Raw genomic sequence first — 27,973 nt, 5'->3', positions numbered from 1 at the left:
GTCTCCTCACCCAACAGAAGTGAGCTGCTGTATGTTTTGTCTCAGGGTCGGGTGGGGGATAGGGAAGGAGTTGGGGACTCTCAAGGACTTCCTTGGGTGCTTCTTTCCTTGCTTATTTTATTTTGCAAAATGATGTGTGTTCACAGGCATGTACAGTGGTTCCAGCGCTAACCATAACGGTCCCTCACCAGGTATATTGCCATCTTCTCATGACATCCCTTCAAGACACCATCCGCTTGACTCTACCCTTTCCAGTCCACATCACCATCAGTCACCGCTGGAGAGTGCCAGGGAAGGGTATGTGTGTGAAACATGCTTGGCCTCTGTCTGGCATGATAATGAATGATTAATTGTTTATTTTACTTTGCATAGATGCTGTTCAAATGAAAAACACTGGCCCAAACTAAGCATTTTGTTTGTTTTAGAATCATAGAATAATTTAGTTTTGAAGGGACCTCAGAAGGTCATGTCGTCCATCCCCTGCGCAAAGCAGGGCAAACTTTGACATTACTATCAGGCTGCTCAGGGCCTTGTCCTTGTCTTCAACAAAACACGCTAAGATTTTTTTTCTTCATAGCATGCAATTGCATTTAGATTTTAATTTATTTTTTTTTTTAGTTCTTCCTTGGTGACTTTTTGTAGGTTTGGATAAGTACAGAGAACTTTTCTCAGCTACAATGAGAAATCTCTCAAAGGGTAAAACCCCAAACTCTGACTCACTCAGGAATAAGGCAGTGTTTGCCTTAGTAAGACTTAGTTCGTGTCAGAGCAGCAGGCTTTCTCGCTTCCTTGCTCTCTGATAAGATTTTCCATAATACATCTCTCAGCAGCAGGCATTAACCAGCAAGATCCTAATCAGGGAAGAGAATATTGTCACACTGATTGTATAGATTGCATTGCTACAGTATGGATTGCATTGCATTGCTACAGTATCTGATATTTCTAAAGCACTACTTGCTCAAGGATCTCATAACACCTTCTCAACAGTAAAGAATCTTTGTAAGCCACAGAATTCTGCTCTAATCTTTTTGCTCAGATTTTTTTTTTTGTTCCTAGGCTCATGCAAATTAAACATCAAACTCTACAGTTTTTCTTCCCAGAACTTTGGACAGGGAGGGGACTCTGATTTTGCTTTACTGATGAGAACTTGGGATAAAGAGAGATTAAGAGGGTGTTTTTTTTCCCTAAAAATATGTTGGGGTTCTTTAGAAAATACAGCAATTGAATGTAGAGTTTTTCCATCCTAGTCCAGTGACTGACCCATCGCTTCTTTTATAGGGTGAAAGGAAAGCCCGCAAGGTTTTTAATTGTGTGCTTTAAGCAAAGGGCAGAAGGCAGAGTGTTTTTGGCATGGAAAGGGCACAGTAAGGAGAATACATCTGGAGTAGGTGAAGAACAATCTGATTGAGGAAATTAAATTAGGAACAAATTACTCCCTTTTTTTCTTAATTGGGGGATGAATGCTGTAGCAAGCTTAGTTTCTATACCCAGCTCCTCCTTCAGGCATCTCTTCTGACCTATGCCAGCAGCAGGTACCAGTGCCCCCTCTCAATGTATGATGCATATCTGCCTGTCTTAGGAATAGACTTCTCCTGTCCCTGTCACATCAGATGCCTGTGCCCAACCCTTCTACTTCCCTGCCCCGCCACCCACATTCCTGACCTTCTGTTTCCTGTTGGCAGGCTCATGCCCATGGCAGAGTCATGGCCAAGAAGGAGGCATTGGGCATGCTGATTTAGGGGGAAGTTATACCAGATAAATAGGAAGTTTTCTGTAGCAGAGAAGGCAGTGAGCACAAACAGGAGTGGAGACAGACAGTCCAAAATGAAGGTAATCCACAAGCTATTCTTTCCCTGCAGGATGGGACTACTTGAGCCTGGGGGAGTAGGATCCCTTCCTCTCACTGCTGCCCAGTGTGCTGCTAAGCTGTTTCCTCTTTGAGTTGGCTCTAGGATGGGCTTCTTAGGGGAGTTAAGACAAAAAATCCCAACCGAGAGTGAAATAAACTAAAGATATACTATGGGAAGGATTTAACAGGCTGTCAGTAAGGTGGATTTGTTTCTAAGGCACTTCACGTTTTGGTACTGTTAATAAGAAATGAAAGCAAAGACTTGACCAGAATGAGGGCAACAGGCATTTTTCCAATTTGAGGGGTCTGAAGCTCCCAGATGAATTCTCCCTGCTGCCCCTCGTGTCTCCATTCCAGAGTATGACACTTCTCTTTCAGGAGAAACACCATGCTGAGTGAGCTGAGTTTCTCACAGAGCTCCTTCTACAGACATTGTGATCATTTGCTTAGGCCAAAGTTTACATCAGAATTGTCTCTGCTCTTTTCAGTTCTAGTGGAATAGGTATTCTTTCTCAGAGGAGACAACAGTGCTGATTGATTATCAGTGCTTATACACCTCAGTAATATAAAGTCTTTGCAGAAACATCACAGTTAATATGTAAGAGTGAGATGATAACAGATTTCTAACCATGAACCAAACATCAGGAAATGGAGAGTGGAATGTGGTTTTGAATAGTTATTTTAAAACAGGGAATCTAGTTTCATGACATAATTACTTGGAATTTTTCAGCATCTCAAGTACCATTTTCTAAACTCAAAATAATCTGCATTCAGCATTGTCATGCCCAGTCCAAGATCCTTTTGCTGTATTTAATTGTTTATGCTTACATTATTGACTGCTGAAATAAAGCCCAAACATGACATTTTCATTGCAAGTACAGAAACTTAGTGTGAACTAATAGTCCTTGAATTTCATTTAGCACAGTTTTGTTTAAAGCACTCATCCATTTAACTGGGCAAAATCACTTAATAACCGAATGCTTGGAGCCACTGAATTATAGAACTGTTACACCTTTGCCAGTTCGTAGCAGTATGCCATTACTCATATAAAATATATATGGTTTACAATAGGAAAGAAACACCTAACATTACCTTTCTTCATATTAACTTCTCCAGCTTTCTGGCACACATATAATGTTTTGCCTCATTTGTCAGCTGTCTCAGCATTCATGTTTAAGTAAATGCAAAGAATTTCTATACTGTGAATCAGTACGATGACAAGACTGGATTGCATAGTTTAAGTTTGTGGAATGAACCAAATGATTACGATCAAGAAATCTAATTACTGAGTCATCAAATATTCAAGATGCCAAAAACTACATGAGGCAGAGTACAAATAGTCTACTCAAGTTTGACATAAGATTCAGAATTTGATTTAAAGGCTTTTTCTTTTCTTTTTTAAAAAAGCCCTGTGTTATACCATCCTTTGCCAAAGTCAATACCAAGCGCAGCAGTCAATTTTCCCAAATGGTTTGCTAAGACATTTAAATAGTTTGACAAAATTATCTAATTCACTTGAAAATGTTCTAACAAAATCTGACTTCATTACCAAATGTATTTATACTGGCTTTATACAGGATGGAGAGTATTTTTTCAAATTCTAGTATGAAGTGTATGCTAGACCAAAAAATTTTACTTATATTGATATTAATTAAAATAAAAGTGTGTGACTGAGAAATATTTTGCCATCCAGAAAGTGGGCTTGTCATGATTCAGGTTTAAATATATATTTATTTTTTATTTCAGGTAGCAAAGGTTTGTTTTAGCATTTCTTGTAGCATATGCCATGTATGTCTAACTCGGTTTCATTTTGCCCATTGCAAAAATAGTCTATTTTGATTTGTGGCAGAATGAAGACAGAAAAACAGCTTTTAGTATTAAATCTTAGGTCAATGTTGCACTTGGCTTTCTTTCTACTATTTTTTTAGCTGTTACTATCTAAGTCATCTAAAAATGGACTTAGTTTCATTTGTAAACTATCTCTGTAAATTCCAGTTTAGAATATTTAGTTTGATAAATTATCAGCTTAAATGAAACTGATATGACTAAAGTTAAGTGAGTTTGAGTGGTGGCACCAAGTTAGGGATTTGCACCAATTTAGCTTAATGACCTAACAAGGTCACTTTGTAGGACCTGAACACGGTCCCTCTATATGTGACTGTGAGGCCCTCTGTCACTTGTGTCGCCCATAACAAACAGCACTTATGTTCTCAGAAGAAGCTGGGGGTACTGACAAATAATAACTTTATTGGGAAGGTGATGTGTCTCCAAGGGAAAGGAAAGTGAAACTATTTTTTTATATTCCTGTGGTAATTTAGGTCATTTCTGCTCTGTAAACACAACAGTAAATGAAGAACTAGTGGGATTAAGACATCTGTGATGTCCATAGGTGATGATTAATGAGAACTCTGAATCCAACCTTGTGAGCCTTTAATATAAAGGATTAAGTAATCAAGGTTAGAGGAAGGAGCTTACACAACTCTCTTTTGCCCGGGCTTCTCACCAGCTAACTACAACCAGTTCAAACTATGTTCCAGACCCCCCTGAAGAGCCACTTACCCATACCAAAATCACAAGAAACAGGACTTAAAAACAATCAAGTGAAAAGAGACATTTTAATCAGGCTGCTTAAACATCAGAATTTTTGTTTGCTTGCTTCTTAGCACCTGTTAATTCAAATAACACAGAAATACTTAAATGTAAAGAGTTCTCTGTTAAAAATTTAGTCCTTCATTTCTCTTTACATAAAGTAACACAAGGTACACAGAGTGTCCCTTCTTGCTCAACCAGGGAACACCAGATTTGAAATTCCTGATATTTTTAAGGTTGAAACCAAATATGCAGGTTAAAATCTTGTGTGGTAGATTTGTATGTGTACAGCTACCATGTTATTCTTTGGCAATAAGAGACTGTAAGCCAGCTCCTACCCATGTTTCAGCCCTGTTACATACATTGCCAGGACCCTGTCAGGTGCCTCCATTTCAAAGAAGAATCTGGTCCAGCCCCCCTACCTGCTCTCAGTGAGCTCGGAGAAAGCACCCTCTAACAACCCCACATCTCTGCTCTGTGGGACTGGTTTTGGCTTCAGCTTTGCTGGTAGATGATGATGGCATACGAAGGGTCTGGTGGGTGCTTGCTCATCAGATGGGACCAGACTCAAATTGTGACTGTAAGAGTTTCACTGTTGTTTGCAAGCAGCTGGTTTTCTGGAGCATGGCTCTTTCTAGGATAAGATTTAAGAAATCGCCCCCAAACAAGTAAAAGAAATGGGGGAGATTCATTTTGATACATTATGATGTTATCTCCTTGAACTGCCAGAATCCAGGCCAGGTAGGAAAATACTTTTGTGTACCTAATTCTCATTACTTTAAGAGACAATTAGGTGTCTTAACTACTTATGTCTAATTTTTATTAATCTTTAAGTTTGTGAACTCACATAAATAAATTGATTAGGAACTGGCATGTTGCTAGAATCTTTGTAGGAAACAAACTTTTACTCTCTAGAAGTACTCTGGAGAGCTAAATACCTACACAGTTTTTATAACAGTTCCTAGGACCAAGGAGATACATCACTCATTCATTGTGGATTCCACTGGAGAATACTCTTCATTTATAATAGAATACACAAGTCAGTGTTTTAGTCTTTCTTTCAAAAGCACTAAAACCAATAACAAGAAACAGATATCTCTGACAGCTGAAAACATTTTCAATGGAGGAAGCCAAGAACCCATCATAATTTATCTCAGTGTTATGGATCTGAGCACGCAAAAGGGGCATCAGTACATCTGTCCAAAGAAAGAACAATGTACAGGTGCGGAGCTGAGATTCATGTAACAAAGAAAATAAGTAATTAAAAGCATCTGGTTTCAAATCCCAAGTCATTTATCTCATTGTAGAAAATGTGATCAGAATTCATTTATAATCATGTCCAGATAGGCTTATACAGTTTTTCCCCCCCTTAAAGCAAAATTAGCATTAGCATAGGCTTAGTTCAACAATACATGGTTAAGAATACCTTAGTGCTTGATCATGGGGTAAAATATTGTTTGGCCAGCAGCAGAAATAGGTGGGCATGTATTTCATTTCTGTTTCTAAAAGGGCTGGATTGACATTCATTAGAGAGCCTTCATCAGTGCATCTCATAGTAAGCCTTTGTTGCCTGCCCAGAAGTGACACTGTAACAAAACTATCTTAGCGTAAGAAATAAGAGAGTTACAGGAGAAAGTGGGAGGTTAAAGGAGTTGGTCAGAGTAACTTAGAAAGCATTTAAGAAGGATTCAACTACTGCTCTTCTGCATTATATTAATGATTTTAGCCATTACTGGTTTTATCTGTAGTTAAATTTGCACTTAACATCTGTACAGCTGATTTGTTTTCTGTTCCTTTTTTTTAAATTTTGTTTTGCTTTTTAAGCGAAACTTCTGCAGTTAGGTGTAAACCATATATGCCAAACACAATAATTTATCATGGTATAACAAATGATTAAGTTATCTTAACATCTCCCACTATTGGGTGTAATGCCTTTTAGACTGTAAACTTGAAGAAAGCAGACATCAGCTACCTGTACAGAATCTGCCTACACCTGGAAGCATCTTGCTGCATACTTGCAGGGAATAATGATCTTAAATGACTATAATAAGAGAGATCCGTCAAGCATGCAGTACATGCCAGATAATATTGAATAGACAATATCTGTGTTTGATTGCATATCTTTGTAACTGACTTCCAGGCAACCACTTGAACCTATGGCAGTGCTCTTTATTTAAATAAGTTTTGATACTTCTTTGACTACATTAGTAAGGATTTTTTTCACTTTTGAAATATATTTTCCTGCTAGATTGTTAGCAAGAGTAAGTTTTCAAATTTCCCTTATGTGTAGCAGCTTCCACTGTCGTGGTTCATCAGCTTAATTTCTAAGATTATTCAACATTATTCTAAATAAAAACATCTTTTAGATGGGCACAGTTCCCATAATGATCGCTATGATTAACTGCTCTGCAGAACAATTGTAGAGATACTCATTTAACATAGAAAAAAACGTGTTTGTGTTTATGTGTGAGTTTGTATAGGTAATGACATGCATTACAAAATACAGAGTTATGGTTTACACCCAACTGAGACTTGCATATGTATTTGTTAGAAGAGATTGTGAGTATTTCAATAAGTCACTCTGTACCTGAAGAGATAAGCCCACACAGAAAGCTTTTGAGTGTACCAGAAAAGGACTCCTTTGGCTACTGTGTAATTTTGAACCCAAAGTTGTTTTCATATCACTGTTACTGGTATTATTAAAAATATTCTAAAGCAATTAAATGACCTAAGACTCTTCAGTCACATTAAAGGTCCCATGGATAGCGTTCTCCATAATGTTTACGAAGCCCCCTCTTACTCATTATAACTAGCTCCTGCACTCATTGTACGGGCAATTGACGCTGCTCAGAGTGCGGGTGGGTGAAGATGCAGAACTGGATTCAAGCAGTCCAAGTGTCGTGGTTTAACCCCAGCCAGCAGCTAAGCACCACGCAGCTGCTTGCTCACTCCCCCCCTCAACCTGGTGGGATGCGGAAGAGAATAAAAAAAAAGTAAAACTCGTGGGTTGAGATAAGAACAGTTTAATAGAACAGAAAAGAAGAAACTAATAATGATAATAATAACAATAATAAAATGACAGTAATAATAATAAAAGGATTGGAATATACAAAACAAGTGATGCACAGTGCAATTGCTGACCACTCGCTGACTGATGCCCAGTTAGTTCCCGAGCAGCGATCCCCCCCCCAGGCCAACTCCCTCCAGTTTATATGCTGGGCATGACATCACATGGTATGGAATATCCCTTCGGCCAGTTTGGGTCAGCTGCCCTGGCTGTGTCCCCTCCCAACTTCTTGTGCTCCTCCAGCCTTCTTGCTGGCTGGGCATGAGAAGCTAAAAAATCCTTGACTTAGTCTAAACACTACTTAGCAACAACTGAAAACATCAGTGTGTTATCAACGTTCTTCTCATACTGAATCCAAAACACAACATTATACCAGCTACCAGAAAGAAAATTAACTCTATCCCAGCCAAAACCAGGACACCAAGGCAGTATTGTGAATGAAAAATAGTATCTTGTATTTATCTAGAAGCTAGGAAAAGGCTGACATTGCCTCAGTCATACTTTAAAGATGTTACATACAGAGGTATGTCACAGGCTGCATTAGTAGCAGAGCCATGAATAGAGCCCAAGTCTCTTAACAGCAGCCACCTCCTCAAGCTGACAACAAGCACACTGAGAAGAGAGAAAAACAGAAACACAGTGTCATATCTTGCAGTCACAGAGCAGAGACTGAGGCCTTGTAAGATGTGCAGTGTGTCACAGCCCAGTAACTTGTTTGCTCGTTGTTTATAGAAAAGGGTAATAAAACGCAATGATGCCCAGCAAGGTGATCTGCATTGAAGGATTTATTATATATCAGGGAGAGCGGGGGGGGGGGGTGAAGAGAAGAAGGGAAGAAGGAGGGAGAGAAGGAAAAGATTCCTTGCATTCCAGAAACGTAGCCAGAGGCACCTGGCAGTGATTAGTGCAAAGGTTCACCAAACTTCAGATAGAGTCTGTCTTAAAAAAAAAAAGTGAACGGTATAACTGTTTCCTGAGCATGTGCTGACAGAAATTCCCGTAGGGCAAGACCCAGAACAGAAACACGTGGCAAGAGATTGGGCGCTATCCAGAGACCAGATTAGCAGAGCTTTACACATCATTTTTAATATTATGGGAAGAGATGAAAATCAGTGTTAACTTTTTTTTTTCCACTAAAAAAAAAATCTCCTGGTCCTGGAACTGAATTGGACTTTCTCACAATATAAGTAACTATAATGCCTGGGGGAGAGATTTTATGAATGAAATGGTTGGCATGCTGGATTTTATGGTAGAACCTGGTTTCATGGAAAATCTCAGGTTTTGTAACTAGCTGCAATACTGTACGAGTCACTTAAGATAAAACATGGAGCTTCTTTGCTTTGTGCTTCTTACTCTGGTGCTTTATTATATACTTTTCTTCATATTAATATGACTTAAACATAGTTCTCAAAGTCAAGATTGTTTGATATGGCAATATGCTGTGCATGAGAACTGTATTACAGAATGTTCTTATAACCCAAAATATACAAAAAATTATTTGAGATAAAGGACAGATGTTTTTCAGTCTGGACTTGGTCCTGTTTCCACTGAACTCAATGGGATATGGGTTGAGGTTCTTTGTCTAGCTGAGGAATCTGCCAATCAAGCCATCACATCACAAAAAAAAAAAAAAAAAAGACCCAGACAGTTTTCATATTGGAAACATCCCTATTTTAGATATTTCTATTTTGCGGTTACACTTTGTTCCCACTTACTATTCAAGAACCTTAGTTTGAATATATTTTCATTATTTTTCAATATTCAATTCCATTCAATATTTTCTAATTAAGTACACTGTGTGTAGTTTTTGGCAGTCAGGAGATGATCAACTAGATCATGAAAAAGCTCATGTTAAACCAGCTCAAAATCTGGCTTTACAATTTCTTACTCTGTGTTAATTTGTCCAGAAACTGTTAGTGAACAAAGACTGGCTAAAGCAAAGTGTAAATCTGTTTCTTACTCAGACTAAGTACTGTGGATGAATATAGAAAACATACATCTAGACATCTTGTCAGAAAGCTCAGAAAAATCAATGGTGATATGTATTTATTTTGTGGTTCTTTATGTTGCAATAATATTGGAACAAGACACTTGGTGTGCATTGTGAAAATACACAAGTTCTTATACACCACTGCCTACATTGGGAGGCTGAAAGTGGGGGCAGGATAAATAATTCTAAAACAAGGAAATGTTACTTGTAGCCTATTAGATGTCTTTTCTATAGTTCACTGCTAGCTCATGGCATACCTAGATAGTTCCCTCACATAGGCCTTACTTACAGTTTAATATGAACTTTCACCATCCAAAATATATTGTTAAAACACAATCACAAGAAAATTTATGTGAAAGTCTTACTGGGATTTCTGTTTGTGATTCCTAAAGGTATGCACTTTATTAAATGAGAGAGAAGACAGATTAATATCTTTGATGTTTTGACTTAATTTTCTTTTTTAAAAAATCCTTCTGTTAAAATGAAGATTTCTGAGTATTCCCATTGATGTGAGTGACATGCTTTGCAGTAGAGGTGAAGAATTGGCTCGTTGTCCAACACTTGATTTAATGATGCTTCATGGATAGTATCCCACCTGACTTCAACAGCTTCCCTTAGGAAGGGCTGTGAAGCTGAGTATTTTAAGACAGTGTTCAGCATGGTGCAGCAATGTGCGCAGTATCATAGACAAGGTATGTTATTGAGTTAGGATCATTTCTTCCAATAGTTTTCTGTTGGTTGTGTGGATGAAGGTATTACATGAACAAGATTTTTCTGATTAGTCCTTTTACTTAATTGTCTACTGATGCTTCCTCAGGAGAGGAATGCATTAGCTCTGCAATTCCACCTGAAATCATAGGTCCCTCAAGACTAGTATTATGTCTTCAGCGCCATCCTACACATGGTGCTTCAAAGGGAATTTGAAAAAAACCCACAATACCTAGTCAATTGTATGAAGTTGTATGATGAGTGAAGAGAGAGAATTCCTCTCTGCATCCTTGGGTGATCAGTTTACATCCTGAAGCACAAGATTTGATTACCCCTCACTTAGCATGGAAATGTTGGTTTTGGCCATTAAATTATTCAGTCCCTTTTTAAAAAACTAGGTATTTTGTTTGATTCTGTGACTTCCTGTGGCTATGAATGCCACAGGCCAGGGCATGCTGTGTGAGCAAAATGTTCCTTTTGTTGTAAGCTGACCTGCTTCTCTCTGTGGTGCATGCCCTGTTGCTCCTGTGTCTTGGACAGGGTGGAGAGGAGGCTGGCCTCTCCACTGCACCCTTGTAATCTGAAAAACTGCATTTTAAATTATCTTCTTTCAGTGGCATGCTTCTAGTTTTAGCAGTTTTACTTTGTAAGAAAACCCTGTCTTAGTATTCTAGTATATCTTCAGCTGTTTTTAACTCCCACAATAACTTAATACATCAAAACTGAACTGGTTTTACCACTGTGTAATATATGGTCATTAATAAGTAGATTCTTACTGCATCCAACTGTGTAGTTCCCCTTCTGTTATTATCACTGCTCAAGAAAGTTGCACATTATTCCTGCAGCGCTGCTGTTCCCAAAAGATACTGTAAGTTCAAAACCAGTCAACATGTGTAAGGAATGTAGACTCCTCTGGTGCATGCCTCTCTGTATGGATTCAGAGAGGGCTTGCTAGTAACTTCATTGGTGTCTGTAGCAGATAACGGCTAGGAATAAGGTAAATGCATGGTTAACAGGTTACCTTTCACATAAGGGACACAGGGTTTCTGATAATGGAGTAGTAAAAGCCTTACAGTGGGTTAATTTGTTGTTTGAGTTACTAAGTGTTTTACCATCAAGCATCCTTGTAAGACACAGTAGATTCTATCAACAGTCAGACTATATCAGCAGTGCAAGTGATCTGTAAGAACAATTGATTCTTCTTAGCTTTGTCACAAGATTAGGGACATAGCAAAAAGATTTATGCTCCTAAGCAGAAATATTCTGTATAGCCAGGAGCCCTCAAATTTAAAGAATTAAGAAAGGATAAGGACTTTTTTTACATGTGTAAGAGTATTTATTTATATCTCTCTCCCTATAGCTATATATAGGCAGAGATATATATTAAAAGGCCCCAAAAGGACCTGCAAATTTACTGAATTATACAAGTTACAATTAAGGTAAAATATATGGTATATATTTATTATTAATATCCAAACCAAAGCAAGCTGTGAGTATTAACAGGAAATGTCCAGGCTATTAGTTATTGAAACATATATGCCTGAGCTACTGCCTGGGAATTTTTAATGTATCCAGCTGAGCTGCTGGTGTAAGTTTAGTGTTTGTTCTTCCACACAGAAGGCATCTCCTTTTAAGCTCTTTTCTGTTGCTAATGCATTATCTATTTAACTTGTATCAGGAATGATTCCTCCTCTCTTTTAACAACCCGAGTATCACAGCAACCTAATTAGTAGGCAAATATTCAGGAGAGAATTAAAAACACGGCACTGGGAACTGGACAGTTAGCTGATGAAAAAACTCTCCTTGAGCGTGCCAGAGCACATTCACACATGCATACACACACACAAAGTAATATTTTAGGGACCAGCTTGAGCTGTAGGCATTGTGATGAATATTTTAAGGAGACAAATCCCCATGTTGGCCACTTGTGCTAATATAGCCAGACTTTTCTGCTGAGCAAAGCTCTTTCCTAGCTAAAAACTCTGCCTTAACTTATGGGAAACATGTTAAATTCCCTGTTTGGGAGAGACTGAGCAGAACCCAGTAGATTTTTACGGTGACTTGCTCAACAGTATGAAAATCTCTTCATGCAGAGGAGGTAGCAATGGGCAAGTGTTACACAGAGCTTTCAGGGTTTCAGCTCAGGTTCCTGTGCTACAGCAAGTTCCTAGGATACTGGCTGCCCGCAGACAGCTATGTTTGCTGAGCTCCAGCACCGTGGCAGCAGTGCCGAGCGGGAGCAGCAAGCTGGCAGCTCACCCAGCTGGAGCAGGGCCCCGCACACCTCCGCACCCCTCCTGCCTCGCGTGGGGAATCTCACCTGCTCTTAACCACTCATTTCAAAGGCTTCGAGGCACAAACGCTGTCACAGCCATTGAGCTCACACACAGGAAAAGCAGGAATGCAAAAGAGCATGAATGGGGAGAAGCACTGCTTTAAAAATAACAGTAAAAACTGTTAAATTCTTCTCACATGGTTAAGATTTAAATAGCCTCTGGGAGCAGTTAAACTGAGTAGGGAAGCTGGGATTTTCAGTATTCCCACAGCTGGACACCTTAAATGTACCATTTTTGTTTGACATGCAACATACTTGCATAGAATTTAAAAATGCGATTACTGGACCATCCTAACAAAGCACTCAACAGAGAGCAGCCCGGCAGGCCTCTATGGGGTGCTACATTTCCCAGCAGTAGCTAGGACAAGACATTTCACGAGAAGGCAGCGGAAACCTAACACAGGCAGTTGCAGAGTACTCGCTCACCAGAAGTATTTTCCTCCCTCATTCAGAGTGGTTTCTGGCTCATCCAGGGCTTGGAGTTTTTAGTACATCTTTTGTTTCTCTTTTAAATGTGTGTGTGGTCATTATCCATATAAATGTCACTATCATGATCTCTTTTAGCTATTATCTTTCCAATGAAAACAACTGCAATCTTTTTAATCTCCTTTCAGATAGAAGCATTTCCAGGCTTCTAATAGCATTTCTGGCATGTCGAGGACAATGTCTCCATGTGTGCTGTTTGAAGGGGCTGGTGACCATTTTGTAATTTGTGGTTGTGCTTTGCCGGCACTCGCTTGCAGCCTCAGAAGAGACTGTAGCAAAGGCTTTTCTGTAGGACCCAGCAGATAAGGTCGGCCCCATCTTCATGCAATAGCTCACCACAGACACGCATTTGAGAGCATTTGCAGAAGATACAACTTGTAGCTGGGCTGCACAACAGCTCGTTTGTGTTAAACTATTTCTCTGCTGAGACCTTTGAGGAAAAACTACAGCCACATGGGAGCTGACCTTAGCGTTTAGCTGCTTCTTAGCAAATAAACTCGTTATTTTCCCCAAGCATCTGCTCTTCAGCAGTTGACTCCAGCGAGCGTTTTCTGTCTCTGACCTGAAGAGGGCACAGGTAGCCTCTGCATTTCCCGTGTCCCTTTTTAGCACCTCTGCAGCCCCAGGCCTTTACCCTGGGGTATGGCAAGGGCCGTCCCAGCTCTCTTGGGATGCACTTAAAACAAAAAACAGATCAGATTTTTTTTCTTTCCATGTTGGCTCTTAAAGTTCGACTTTAGTCCTTTAGTCCTTTTACATATTGCTGGTCATCGCTTATTGGGAGGGTATTATCCAAATCATAAAAAATTTATTTTCCAGTTCTTACATATTTGGCTTGAAAATATCCTTGCCTTCACCCATTTAACAATACTGGTTTAATTCTTCAGTTTAGTTTGGGGATATTAAGAGTCTCTGTGGTTTGTATTATATGCCTTATTTTCCTGCTTTGGGAGATGGAATTATTTCAGCATAGGATGGGCTTTGACTGGTTGATTTATTTAAGCCCCTTTTAATAGAGTGTCACTGTGACAGCTTTTGGCAGTGTTCCTCCGCCTCTCATGTCAAATGTGATTAAGCTGTTGTCACCATTAATTCACAGTTCATCTATATTTACCTCTTGAACGCTCCCATGTAGTGCTTCACCCTAAGTCAAGCATAGCCTCGCTCCCCGAATTTAATCCTAACTGCTCCAAGAAGCAGTCATGTAAACTAGTGAGGAACTGCTATTGCAAATCATGGTTTATGGTGTTTGAACAGCTTGTGCAGTGGTGAAGGAAGACACTAGTGAGAGATGTAGTTTGGTTTTTAGTTGATTCTTTGTACGCCTGCAACGGTTTGTGCTCAATATTTTTTTTCCAGCTAGGTCACGTGGATTATAACCTGCAGGGCTATTTTTATTTCTACACCTCAGGACTTGTAGCTGTGAAGTTTCAGCAGGGCGGCTCTCAAACAGACAGCTGGCTTTTCTAGTGTCTGAAGGTTCTAGTGCTGCTCAGAGAGCTGCTTCTTATGTTTAGCAAAAGCTCCAGAGGCAGCAGAGTGTAGATGGTGAACATACAGTCCACCCACCCCGCACATTTGACAGTGTAACACTGGGCTATGGAGCAAAAGGCCATTTGTCACAGCTACCATAGAAGGGTAAAAGATCCAGCGTCTACGTATTCACACATTACAAGAGTTAGTTTAATGCAGCTCTAAAAGAGGCTTGTATGTGAATGGCCAGGTTTTTGGTCCCATCTTCTGCACCATGTTATCTTTCTGGCTGTAAATGGCCAAAAGACAGGTCTCTGGCAAAAGGTTCATCCCTTCCGGGCCAGCTGCTGTACCACCCCTTGCTGGGACGGTTGCGCTGTGGCAGGGAGGAAGCACTGAAGCCTCTCTGCTCCACTGGTGGCCGAGGATGCCCGGGGACTTCATGGAAGTGGGTTGGTCAGGTTCTTCCTCAGCTGCTCCACCTCCTTGTGGGAGTGTTGGGTCAGGGTCTGTTCCCCGAGCGGGGCTGCCCCAGCGCTCCTGTGCTGGCCCGAGTCCCAGACATCTGGGGGGTATTTTCCATCTCTCAGGTAGAACTACTTCTCAGTCTTACACTGAGCGGTGCCACCACAAGCAAACACTTACTCAGGCTTTTTCTTTGAAAGGACGGTACCATCTGTTGCAGTTAAAGCTGTATTTCTAAGTCTAAAAAATGCTACATGAGGAATAACTGAAACTAATGCTTTTCTTTATCTTGGCTGCAACTTGGGTGTAAAGCTTTACCCCGTTAGAGCTACGAAGGCACTTAAACAATTTACTTGCATTTACTCTAACTACATTTTCCACTTCTGTTTGCTGGACATGTATCTCAGCTCACGAAATTTTAAATTAAAACTGAGCTGTGTTTAAGTTGCTTACTGAGGAGTGGTGTCATTTTGATCCTGCCATTATGGCTAGTACAGGAAGTTAGTGTAAAGGAACAGAAATCCTTTTCTAACTTCCTTTCCTCTTAATGAGTACCTGAAAGGAGCACTGCATTGTTTTCTTTTTTTTACAATATAATTTCTACCTGCAAAATAAACATTTCTATAGTTTGGCCATTATGGAAATAGGGCCTTTCAAGTATTTCATTTTCCCATATTGTGATGTGATATGTAAAGTTTTTCTGTATTTTCTTTTTCTAGGCTTGCTCCCAACATAATCTCTCCACTTGTCAGCCCCCTGAAAGCATTAGTTCCACCTTCCCTATTGCAGAAACACGGCTCTCCGTCATCACACAGCCAGTCACCAAATGGGCAGCAATTTTCTGGAATACCAAATAAACCATACGCTCAATTTCAAAACCAGTCTGTACAGCAGGGATCTCAAGGTAACTTTTCCCTCCATTTTTTTTGTTTGTTTTGGTTTTTTTTTAACTTTCCTAATTCGTAGTTAGGGAGAAAGAATTAAAGAATTTATTTCAGTTTTTGCATTTTCAGCCAATACTGTCTTATGAAGGGACTGCCAGCATTTCAATGGGAACTCCAATTCTTAAAGTGGCTTAACATACATACAGAGCAAAATTTTCAGACCAGTTCATGCTGTAATATGTGATCATAATGGGGAAGGCTATCAGAATAGCAGATTTATTGCATTTATTCAGGTTTTTCTCTAGTTGGCTACTACCTGTGCACCTCATCTGACTGGTCATCCAGCATTCTGTCAGCTTGGAGAGAGTGACCATACCAAAGCAAGAGCCATCTAGTCCCAAAATACACAGGCTGAAGCACACACACCTTGGCAGTGTCCTGCTCAGTCCGCTGATAGTGATGCGCTAGACATGAGTTTAGATAAAGAAAAATTATTTTCCTATTTATTATTTGGAAGACTGGCACCTGTATTATTTTATATAATAATATGCGAAGGCAGTCTGTACAACTATAGAGTGCCAGTGTGATTTGAGGACAGGAGTGGGAGCAACTAAGCAGCTGTCCCATTGCTTAATTTAAAACATTTTTTGTTCTGAATTACTCAGCCTTTTTAATTGGGAGCTTATTTACCTATTCCAGAGTTCTGCTGCGGGAACTAATTAATGTTTCTGCAATTTTTGAGGTATAAATTAGCAAGAGATATTATTATCACAGATTCTTCCAGTAACAGGAGCTTGCATATTTAAGAAATATGTTATATAATCCAGATGGTATGCTACTTAAGTGTGGTAAATATTCATGATAAAGAAGTGTGCAGGACATCTGTCTGGTTGCAAGTATAACCAAGCATATAAGTTTATACAGGCAGATAACCAGCTTTTTGAAACTCGTTTCACAGCTGTACTGTCATTTGTATAAGGTCATTTTTGGCTGGCAAAGTATCACATGTGATCAATTTACCAGTGGGCAAAATAGGAGGTTTGCTTTCGCTCAATATATACTAAGGCTAGGTCTGAAACACAGGAGCTGAACACAAACCCAGTGAGCAATTCACAGCTGTAATGGAGTTCAGTATCCCAACAGTTCCCTCTGCCCTTCATTCTCTGAGGACTATTTTTGCTCTTTGGTTGGACTGACTTAGTCTGAAAAGTTAAAGCGTATTATATTAAATGATTTGTGCTGAAGGAAAAACTAACTCAACCTGATGCTCAACAGATTATTCAATTTAAAAAGATTAACTCTGTAAGGCAAAAGTGGCAGATTTATGATAGCATATAATGATATATGATTATGTTACTATAATGAGCTAAATAACTACAAACCACAAGAGGAAAGTTTAACAGCTCATTACTATGGCAGAAACAAATGCATAGACAGAACAAGTTTTGAACCACTTAAATAAATTGACTTTATTCCTTAAGAAAACCACATTTCCTTTTGAATGAATTGTTGCTTTCTAAGTGTTATGTCGTGTGGTTTTGAAAAAGCAATAATTTTCCACTTTGGCCGAATGTTGAAGTATTATTATAAATTCATTATGGAAATGGTCATTCAAAAATCAATTTTGATTAGCAGCCTTTGAAATCAATTGATCTGTAACCTGTACTTAGCTGTACTTGCTCTACATCTTTTTTGCACCTCAGTTCATCAATAGCACGTTTTTCTAATGCAGTCTGTAGTAATTTGGGAGTTTTGAATTTTTGCCGAAAAAAGGAGCACTATGTAAGTCTACCTGTAGAACTAGGCATCTGTATAGAAGCATATAAACATTGTGCATCTGAAATTTTTAGAAGACAGCAAGCTTCGTCAAGCTGGTAGCAGAAATATTGATAATGAAAGAATAAGCTGACATTATTTATATGTTTAAACCTAGTTGTAGTAAGATCACATGGAAATTATTACATGCTGAAAGAATTTGGCAGGCAATGGAATCCTGTAGTTATTTATACCTGACATGATTTCTTGTCACAGATTTTATGGAATTTGCAAAGCTGAGATTTATTTGCACATACATGTAAATGACATGACATAACAAGATGGCATTTAATAGGCATATTCCAATTATTTGCTCATTACATCATTCATTTTAAAGCTGCTTGAAGTTTTCTAGGCCATGCCTTAGAGAAACAGAGGCAGCCAGAGCAGTGTGTGAAGTGGCTAACTGCAGCTTTTCGGTCACAAATTATTTCAAAGCAAAATTTTAACTGTTATGTTTGGAACTCAGTTTATTCCTTTATTAACTGTTATATTTCTACATCTACTGTACATAAAACATTTAATAGTGATCATTTAAACTGACAGGACATTTAGTAAATTCTTCACTTGAAAATTAACCTCAGAAAATTTTTGATTTAAATCAAAACTGAAGGAAAACCTGAAATCCATGTGGAAAAAAAAATATTGGTGAAACACTTGTTGCCAAATTGGTACTACACTTTTGCTCTCCTAGAAGCAGGGATGTTTGCACCAGACAAGCCTTCTTGCTTACTCCATATTTTAACCACTGAAGGGAGTCTTTTTTTAAGAACTTGTAAAAAATGCTGCATGTTTAGTTTACTCTAATCAACCATATGTGGCTGTTAATTGAACCACTGGTTACAGGATTTTAATTATATCTTAATTTCTAATACTTTCTGTGTAAAGCATTTCAAAAAATCTAAAGGAACCATAAATAAATGGCATGAACCAAAAGCACCTTTGTTTCACGCTGCACATTTTAAAAATGTGTAAATGCAGTAAAGCTCTGACTTGTATTGCATATGCAAATCAAACATTGTATTGCCTGCAAGCAACAAGTTTCATTTCCTGTGGTTGTGTAAAATGAATGAAACCTTATCTGGCAAGAGCACCCGTTGTTACAAAAGTCCTTGTGGTTGCTTTAACTCACGTGGCCTTTCCATCTCTTGTCTAATTACTTTGGTTTTCGGGAACACTTTGCATTTAAACAAGCTGGCAGTTTTCCCTTTTTAATAGTATAAAAGATGCATGAGGCTCAGATCCTCTGGAACAGACTGACTGGCCTCTTGAGCCATGCCAGGCTACTGAAGGCCATCAGCAAGAGCCAGCCTACCTGGTACCACAAGAAACTCTCCAATTGTGCCTCTGAAGCAGCGGGTGGGAGTATAGAAAGTATATAAAAAGTCATGGAAAAAATCTTACTGACATAGCAACTCACTGATGCTGCAGTTCTTCAACCTGGAGCTGTGCAGTCACTCCAAGACTCATTTCCACTTTCCGAGATTAACATTCAGCTGGCTACATTTTGAAATACAGCTTTTAATACTGCAAGCCCAATTCTTCCTACCCAAGTGTTGTTTCATGCCCAGTTTAAGTGCAGGGAACCTCACCAAATTCCTGTGCATCCTAGTAGCGGAACTGCAGATCAGGTTCACCAGCTGCAGCTGCAGTTCTTTAGTGTTTCAGATGTAAGGCCAAAGTCCTCCTGAATAAACAGCTGCCACTGACACTCCCCATGAAACCTCCATGCAGTCATGTAAGAGGTTATTCGGAAGATGAGTCACGTAAGCACACAGAAGAGAAATAAAAATGCCTGCTGACAGCTTTCCAACCAGGCAGTGAACTGTCTGGTCTAAGATCCCTGCATAAGGGATAAGCCAGGCACTAACTCAGTCATCTTCTCAGTGCTCTTGTCTGTGCAAGAGCTGTCTTGAGCCTCTACCTCTTTCTCACCTTTTGCAATTGCAAAAGCTGTCGGGAGTCTCTGTCTTTCTCCTTCACCTTTAATCCTGAAGGAAGCCTCTACCTGCCTCCTCCCATAGCCATCCCTGTGCCTTTTTCCACATGCACAGAATGCCTTCCATAAAGCCTCTATCCCTTTCTTGCAGGGTCTCACTGTCTCATCATTTCTATGAAGCTAATGAAAAAGGAAGTAAGTTTTCATTCTACTGCTCAGGTCAGAAGGGTTAGAAGTCCCAGTTTTCACGTCATGGTTTGTTTTACCTGACCAGTGTTCCTGCTGCAACCTTTCCCTTCCTCACTCTGTCTTTTTTCTTTAGTTTGCTACCTGCATTTATCACATCTGCAAGCGCATTGGAACAGGAATGGTGTATTTCTCTGTATTTTCTCTGGGAAGCATTTAGCACAAATTTTGTCCCAGTGAATACAACAGTGCAATAACACTGGTATTTTCTTACATCGTGTCTCTTCATTGGATAGTTCCTGTAAGACTTTTTGCACTGCCTTTTCCGATTATCACACAGTGATGCTGAGGGATAGATACTGCAGTCCAAAGGAGAATCTGATTGCTTATGGCAGTTCTTTTCCAGACTTCTGATTCTGAGACAGTTCTCTGCTACAGGTATTTTTTCCTGAGCAGCTAGACAGTGTAACTTAAAACACTTCAAAAGAAACCTTTACCCATAGGTCTTGAGAAAACCCTGGATCCAACTAGTTTCAATCCAGTTCTGTCATGCTTGGCTGTTCTCTGATTTTCTAAGCCACTGTGCCAGCCCTGTAGATCATAAAGATATTTAATTGATTTAACAAAGGCAAGCCTGGGAGCATGACGAAAGGGCAGCAATTACAGAGACAGAGAAAATACACGTCATGCCTTCCCTAGAAGTGATGTGTATAGCAGACATTCTGGAAAAGGTTCATTTTTTTTCTCTAGCAACGTATATAAGTGCTCTCTGCAATCCAGTTGGCTCATCTGAAGCCAAGTGTCTCATTTTTTTTCACTGCTCATCTCAAAAGGATATATTTTTAGAAGGCTTACAGCAGGGAGTTCATGTTTTGTAAACAGAAAAGTCAGGATAATTATCAAAAGCCAATCAATAAAACACTGTACCTAAAACCACATCAAAAGGTGGCTTTGCTACCTCTCATAAGAGCTCTTTGGTTTTTTGAGCCAGACTCTCCATGCAGTAAATAGAGGTGGCTGTCTATTTATTTCCAGGAAGGACATGCATCATTTAATACTCAACTTTCCAAATTTCTGGGCCTTCTTCTACATAGCAGCAAATATGAACAGCTTTGGTACAGTGTGCATAGTGTCTTTATCTAATATAGTCATCCATTAGTAAGTGCTTCACCAATCGTGGATATCAACAATTTAGGTATTTTGTGGTGGAGGATCATAGGTTCTCAAGAAATGAATCATCTAATCCTTGCAGATTCTGCCAAAACACATATTAAACTGTGAAACTGCAGACCAAATCTTTCACCACTCGATGAGTTCATTGCATTTCTACTTAAGAATTGCCTCACTTAGCCTTACTTATTACCACCTTAGAAAACATGACCAGAATGAACAGACAGACCCTGAGCTTTGCCTGATACCATCTACTTGGTCAAACTTTGGTAGTAAAGGGAAAATGTAGAAAAAGACAGATCTTTCTTAACAGGAAAAAGCTTATATACTGCATGATTTGTAAGGCACAAATTCCACCCTATACAGCACCCAGGCGCTCTGGTGATAAGCACAGGTATTTCATTTCCAAACAAACAGACTGAATAGCTGCACAACTGGCCTAGCAAGTTGCCTTCCACTGGTGAGTGGAGCTGTGCTGACTTCTATCAGCTGAAGATCTGGTTGTGTCTGTGTTTGACCGAACTACCTGGAGCTTTTACAGTAGTTCCTTAGGAAATGTTTCAGTCTGAGGGAAGAAAGACAACAGTTCCATATTTTTTCTGGCAATTAGAGGAAAATCCTGATGGCACATTCTACTAAACTTGAAGCCTGACTTGGTTGACTTCAGTCGCATATAAGGGAAGGAGCATCATTTCAGAAGGGACTTTCAGAGAAGGTAGGAAAAAGGATAGTTAATATGAATGTGCAGTTAATGTGCGATGGACGTGGAATCAGGAAGAGGTTATTGAGGCAGGAGGAAGGAAGAGAATTAAATCAGGCCATGGTTGATATAAATATAGTGGCGTGCTTTGAGGTCATCCTTATGGGAGCAAATAACATTTTCTTTTAGGGTGTTGGCACAAACTTGTAAGTTATAAAATTCCTTCCTCAGCAATTCATTTGTCCTTTACTGTTAAATTACTTCTTTTGTTGCGTACAAATCATTCACAGCTTCTGCTGGCAAAAACCAAACTGCTGGTCCACTGGTAATAGGATACTTTAAAAAAAAGCAGGACATAAGAAATGTAGGGTATGTGGGGGACAACAGTCAAACATGCCCCAAAAGCAGAATGACTGAGGCAGCCAGAGACCATACAGATTTATCTTGGCACTTTTCATAAGCAAGAAGAGCCTCTAGCTGAACTCAAAGTCTTCACCTGACATCTGTCTGGAGTCAGTCCTGCACCTCTAGTTGATTTTACTTGCAGACTGTGGCCCCCTGTGTTCAGTGAAAGGGGTTTCATTTGAAGTAAGAGCAGTCTAAGAAAGGAGAGGTTTAAGATACTCTTAAAGGTATTTCGAATAGATAGCGCAGTCTCCAGCAGTGCATAATGCACGCTGGATGGGAAAAGACTTTACTCAACTGAAAACAAAGCTGTGCTATTCATTTACATATTGCATTATTGTATTTAAATTAAAAGCAATTCATTATAGACACATTCCATTAGGAGCTGAGCATCCTGGACCTGATCCAGTGGAGTACTTACTACTTAGCTTTGAACACAAGTGGGCTATTGACTGCGTTCAGCTGATCTATTGCTTGAAATGAAGCACATCCTTGAGATTTTTGCTTGATGGCGATTACAGTCCACAGCACCTTGTGGGACCGAGTCTGATGTAGCTTTTATATTATTACGCCTTATAGAATAGCATGATCATTTTTCCATAGTTAAAACTGAGGAACTGAAAACCCCCACAATAGTAATGAAATACTGTGACAGAAATGGAGCTAATACCATTGCAGTAGTGTTAAAATGTGTGTGCAATATCTGTTTTCAGGTTACCAAGGCAGCTTTCACTCAATACAAAACTGTTTCCATTATGGAGACTGCTACAGAACAATGGACCAGTCTGTCACCAGTGATGTGCTCACAGGGGAATCCCATTGCTTTAATCCTCTGAGACAGAATGGCTATCACATACTCAATGCACCTTTAGCTTCAACAGGTAATTTATTCCACCTATAAAGAATTACCCATATGATATTTTTAGCAGGAGGGGAAAAAGAACACATTTTATAGTAAATGTTATTACAAAAATATGTTTGCATAAAAAACTCAGTCACTGAAATTCATGTGCATCTATAAAAATCCCAGAAGGAAAGCAAATTTGTTTTCTTTAACGCTCCTGTATTTGACTGATGGACAAATTCTCCTTTTGTTCTGCTGGAGATGTCATAGGCAACACACACCTTCAGGAGAGCTGACAAACAAGACACTTCCCACATATTATTGTGTGGGCTATGCATTGTACATCTTCTCAGGCAGGCTTTTATAATCAGATCAAAGTAAAGAAGATAGTTAACACAACTCTGAAGAAAACAGCAGCAGCAGGGACTTCCTGTCCATGTAAGAATAAAAGGATGGCTTTGTTTTGCAATACTGATGTTTACAAAATGGAAAGGCACTGCTTGGATAAATTCACCTAAAAATATTAAGTAGTTTCTTTTTGTTCAGGAGCTCCTTTGTGTTTGTGCTGTTGCACATTCATGGCAATTGTATTTTCCTGTTTAGCTACATATTTGCATAATGTAAAATTTGCAACAAGTTATTATAGCTAATTGCTGTAATACTTCAATATTTAAGTATTCATTTTTATAAAGCATTTTTTTCTACTTTTAAAACCACAATTAAGAATTGGCAGAATTACTGAAATCAAACAAAATGTGAGTATTGTCAGAGCCATGAAACACTACCATTTACTGCAACATTTACTTACGTATCTTCAAGAAATTTTTCTTCATGTCTGAATTCAGGAGAGCATCTCAGTTAAGGACGATACTGGAAACATATGTTTAAATGCTTTTTGAAATGGGGCCTGAGTCAGACCACAAAATTAGAGTTGACTTTCCTGTTTGTTTTGTATTAAAGGAGACTCTGTTCAGAGAGAGCATGCATGCATTTGTCTGGTGTTCCATACTAGAAAGTGTATGCATCAGTAACGAACACAAGGGAAAAGTTTAAGATGAAGTTTCAACTTAAGCTTTGAATTCTTTTGTGTTATTCATAAGTTTGATGTTACTAAAACATAGTTTTTTCATGTTAACATCAAATTTCAAGTTTAGATTGACAGCCTGCAATATTTAAAGAACAGACTAAATAAACTTTCCAAATGAAATTGTAGGAGCAAAGAATAATACTATGGCAAGACACCAACTTCAACAACAGTTGATTTTTCTGTCTGGGGCTAAACTATTATGAAATGTTTCTGTGTAATATTTTTGTTTTTAGAGTGGTTATGAGGTATGCAAATACTTAAAAGGCTGAAACATAAATATATATGAAATATATAAATCTTATCTCATCTTTTTGTGTGTAAAATAGAACCATTCAGGTTTGCAAGATTCATCAAGGCTATGCATTAATTTTTTTCAGGCTTTTATAGCACCATTAATATTAAATGAGATCTCATCTCACAGGAATGCCAAATGTGACTGGCAAACAGCTGTTCCATGAATCACATTAACAGTCAATAAATTTTTATTTTCTGTTCAGGACTTTGGATAGTTTACTCTATCTGGAATCTAATAATGATTTCTGGGGTGTATGCTTATCTTGGGTTTTGTCCATCTGTGGTTGTGTATCCACCCTGTATACAGGCTCATCAAATAGAAATTAGCATAACATAAACACTTGCAAAACTTATCAAAATACTGGTCACTCCGCTTGGACTGACGCAGCACAGGGCAGATAAACAGGCCAAGTTCGTCTTCCAGAGACTTTGCACATACGCTGCATGCCAGATTTCTGCAGACAGCAGAATTTGACCTGTAAACTAACAGTAAATTAATACGTCATAGGAAAATGCAGAAATGTAAATAAGTAGAGAATTTGGTCTCAAACAGTAAAAACATACCTAATAGTAAAATACCTATAATTAAGTTCTAAGGACTGAGCCGACAGTTCTTTCTGAAACCAGGACTGGCTGTGTAAGACTACAGGATCTGTCGTTACTGCTGGTGGTGCAGTGCCACACAGCCTAGAGGCCTCAGTTAAGCCCGGTGCAGCTTTTGATTCAGCCATATCTAGACACATTTGCCTGCAGAGTTAGGCAGGTGGAAGAGATGAGAGAAGGGCTAAAGAGAAGAAGGAGCCTCATTTTCCACATGGGGAACTGAGGCACAGAAAAACGGTTGTTTCCCAGTGGCTCCAGAGAGCTCCTCCATCAAGCAGAGAATGGAGCCAGGTCCCAGTGCTTTACCCACGAGGGTCAGCCATCCATTCATTGACTTGCAGTTCACACAAATGTGATTTGTAAGAGATTTATTTTCTACATCAGGCACTTAGTTCACCAGCATGTTCTTAAATAGAAGAATCTTGTTCCATGTGTTGCCCTCAGCTGACTTAATGCTGCTGCTGATTATTAAAATTGTGGTAGGTGGGCTCTGTGGGCTGGGTGCAGGGTTCAGAACCTTGCGCTGAAGCTCACACAGACACTTTTCTAAAGACCCAACCCAAATCAGGTGGTGCAGGGTAAAACAGAATACGTATGTTAAAGGATGAACATAAGGGGTCAATGTTTCATGCAGTGGTTTGGGGAGGGGGTAGTGGGGTGCGCTGAAAAACTGTTGAAGGAGAGGGCTTAGGAGATTGCCCAGCGCCCAGGCAGACAGCCGGGCCATGGGGCAGATAGGAGGGTCTGGGTGGTGTGAGGAGAAGCGCAGGCACAGGGACAGATGCAGAAAGGAAGAGGGCAGGGAGGACAAGGGGTGAACACAGTAGGGCTGAAGTAAGGAAAGAGCTGACCTGCAGTAAAATGAGTATGTGCATATAAACCTTGACTGGCCGGCTGGTTGCAAAAGCAAGTTATAGTCGGTCATAATAGGAAATTTTCATGTCCTTTGGGGTAGACAATAAACCCTTTGTTTCAGACTCCCTGGCACTCCAGCTGCCATAGCACCTGGTAGCAGGCAAACCTGTTCCATTCCACAGGGATGCACAGCTCAGGGAGGCTTGTAACATCTGTGGAAGTTTTGCATTCTAAAAGGAGAAGGACAGAGAAATCCTTCCCCACCATAGTGGCTTTCTGGTAGCCTGGCAAGCACCAGCCAGCTCAGCCAGGTGAGGAGCCAGGAGTGTGGTGGGCTTTGGTGGGCTGAGGACAACATGGTGCGCAGCTCCTTCCACGCATCCTGTGAGCCTGACCTGACCCAGACATGCTTCCGCAGACCTCACTTCTGCAGCATGTGGGGATCCAATAAATGTAGGATCCAGATTTCTCCTGGATCTTAAGAGCAGCTGGGAGACACATGGAACATTTTTCGTAAGTGCCATTAAAATGAAAAAAAAAAAACACAGAACAAGAGGACTACATCACTTTTAGTGCACACTTACTAGGATCCTTGCCCACTCATTGTTTTGACATCCTATTCAGATAATGACTGTAAAGTCCCAAGAGAGTCATACTCTGATACTTGCACTTCACTTGCAAATGAGTAGCTTTCCACAGAAATGAATGGGAGCTTCATCTACTATGACACAAATGCCCATAGACGTTAGTTCATGTATCTCCTGGGTAAGGCTTTGATGGTAAACCCTATTGTCTTTTCATTAACACTGTGCTGTACTGTATAATCCCAGGCCTCAAACTACACTTCCTTCCTTATATGTACGTGGTACTAAATCATGTCCATACAACTTGTCATGTTTTCAGGCTATGATGCACTCTCTGAAGCACAGTGTGTATCTGAAGACATGGTCTCCAATGGAACTGATGAAAATGGATTCTTCCAAAATGGCGCCTTTGATCACTGCTTGAATCACATTCCTTCCATCTATACAGATACCTAAGAGCAGTGCTGACCTTGTTTCCTTTATTATACCTATAACTGTATATGTAATAACAAAGGTGTTGTTCAAGTACTTTTATTTAGTCTGTATCCCTATATGTGCTCATTTAAATAAACACCTCACATTTACCAAACAATTTTATACATGAATAGTCTGTATAAGATAATATTGGAACCTGTTCCTTTGCTGTGGCACTTTGAAATTCATGCTTTAAGGGAATGAGGAGCATTTCAAGCAGCTTGTTTTGTAAGTTCTTTCAGTAAAGTGTAAATGTAAGTTATATAATAAACTTGTAAAGAAGGGTTGGGTTTTTTTCCTGGAAAGTATGTTCCAATTTGAGAATGTTCCCTTTAATCAGTTTTCATTTAACTCATTGGTCAATTCTTCTTTTTTTTTTTTTTTTTTTTAACTAAAAGGATTTTTTTTTAATCACAGACCTCATGTATATAAAGATCTTCATTTGCTCGGCTGGTTTTATATTTTCAGTTTTACAAGAAAGCATTAAAAACTGAAAACAAGTGTACTGTCATTTCTTAACATCATCGGTCTGCCTGATAAATCCTAATATTAGATTCTTAAAATGCCTGAGAGAGATTTAAACAAAGCAGTGACATTTCAGTAACTGTGAAATTAAAGCAGTCCAAGCATACGTGAAGAAAACCAAGGGGCCTGCAGACTCTCAGTGAAAGGACCAGAAGCCTTGCAGCACAGGGCGGCACCTTGGACTGGCTTCAGGGCGGTGGGTGCCCACCGGCCCTGCCCCATCTCCCAGCCTTCCTGCTGCCCCTGCCATGGTGGGTACATCAGCACACGCAGCTGTCCCAGCAGTGTAGGGGAAAATTAAATGCAGCTGTGGTTGGCTTTTTGCCTCCACAAGTAAATGTACGGCCGCATCCCATGTGAGATCAGAGGAACATTAAGGCTGCACAAACACAGAGCGTGGGGCAGGTTGCCTGATTTCTCCATTCACAAGACCCAGCAGCCACTCTGAACTTTCCACTTCAGGCACACACTGTGGAGAAGAGCAGGACAACTTCGGAGGGCTTTCCTCCATCCAGAGCACTTGTAATCAGTGTCTTCCAGAGGAACAGAAGTCACCTGCAGTAGCTTGGTTCCCTGTCACTGTGGCCCTGACCCCACTGGGCTGCATTTCCCACTGCTGATTCCTGGGAGAGACAGATGTCCTGCA

The 27,973-nt window shown here is 39.6% G+C and overlaps 1 protein-coding gene across 4 annotated transcripts in view; it reads left to right on the top strand.

Annotated features, from left to right (window-relative positions):
* Positions 1–27,349, top strand: part of GLIS1 (GLIS family zinc finger 1) — a 205,837-nt gene extending 178,488 nt beyond the window's left edge. For 2 of the 4 annotated variants that reach the window (XM_075037621.1, XM_075037620.1), the window contains exons 7-10: positions 192–297; positions 15,682–15,866; positions 22,775–22,942; positions 26,648–27,349. In XM_075037621.1, coding sequence (XP_074893722.1) covers positions 192–297; positions 15,682–15,866; positions 22,775–22,942; positions 26,648–26,784 — 596 coding nt within the window. In that variant the 3' untranslated portion in view covers positions 26,785–27,349. Of the gene's footprint in view, positions 1–146; positions 298–15,681; positions 15,867–22,774; positions 22,943–26,647 lie in introns of all 4 variants that reach the window. The other 2 variants (XM_075037619.1, XM_075037617.1) reach the window with 1 other exon arrangement.
* Positions 27,350–27,973: the final 624 nt, after the last annotated feature.

This window comes from Buteo buteo, chromosome 10 (genome assembly GCF_964188355.1).
Source record: "Buteo buteo chromosome 10, bButBut1.hap1.1, whole genome shotgun sequence".
NCBI classification, from domain to species: Eukaryota; Metazoa; Chordata; class Aves; order Accipitriformes; family Accipitridae; genus Buteo; species Buteo buteo.
The sequence above is the reverse complement of the archived record's forward strand: the minus strand, read 5'-3'. Positions and strand labels throughout refer to the sequence as shown.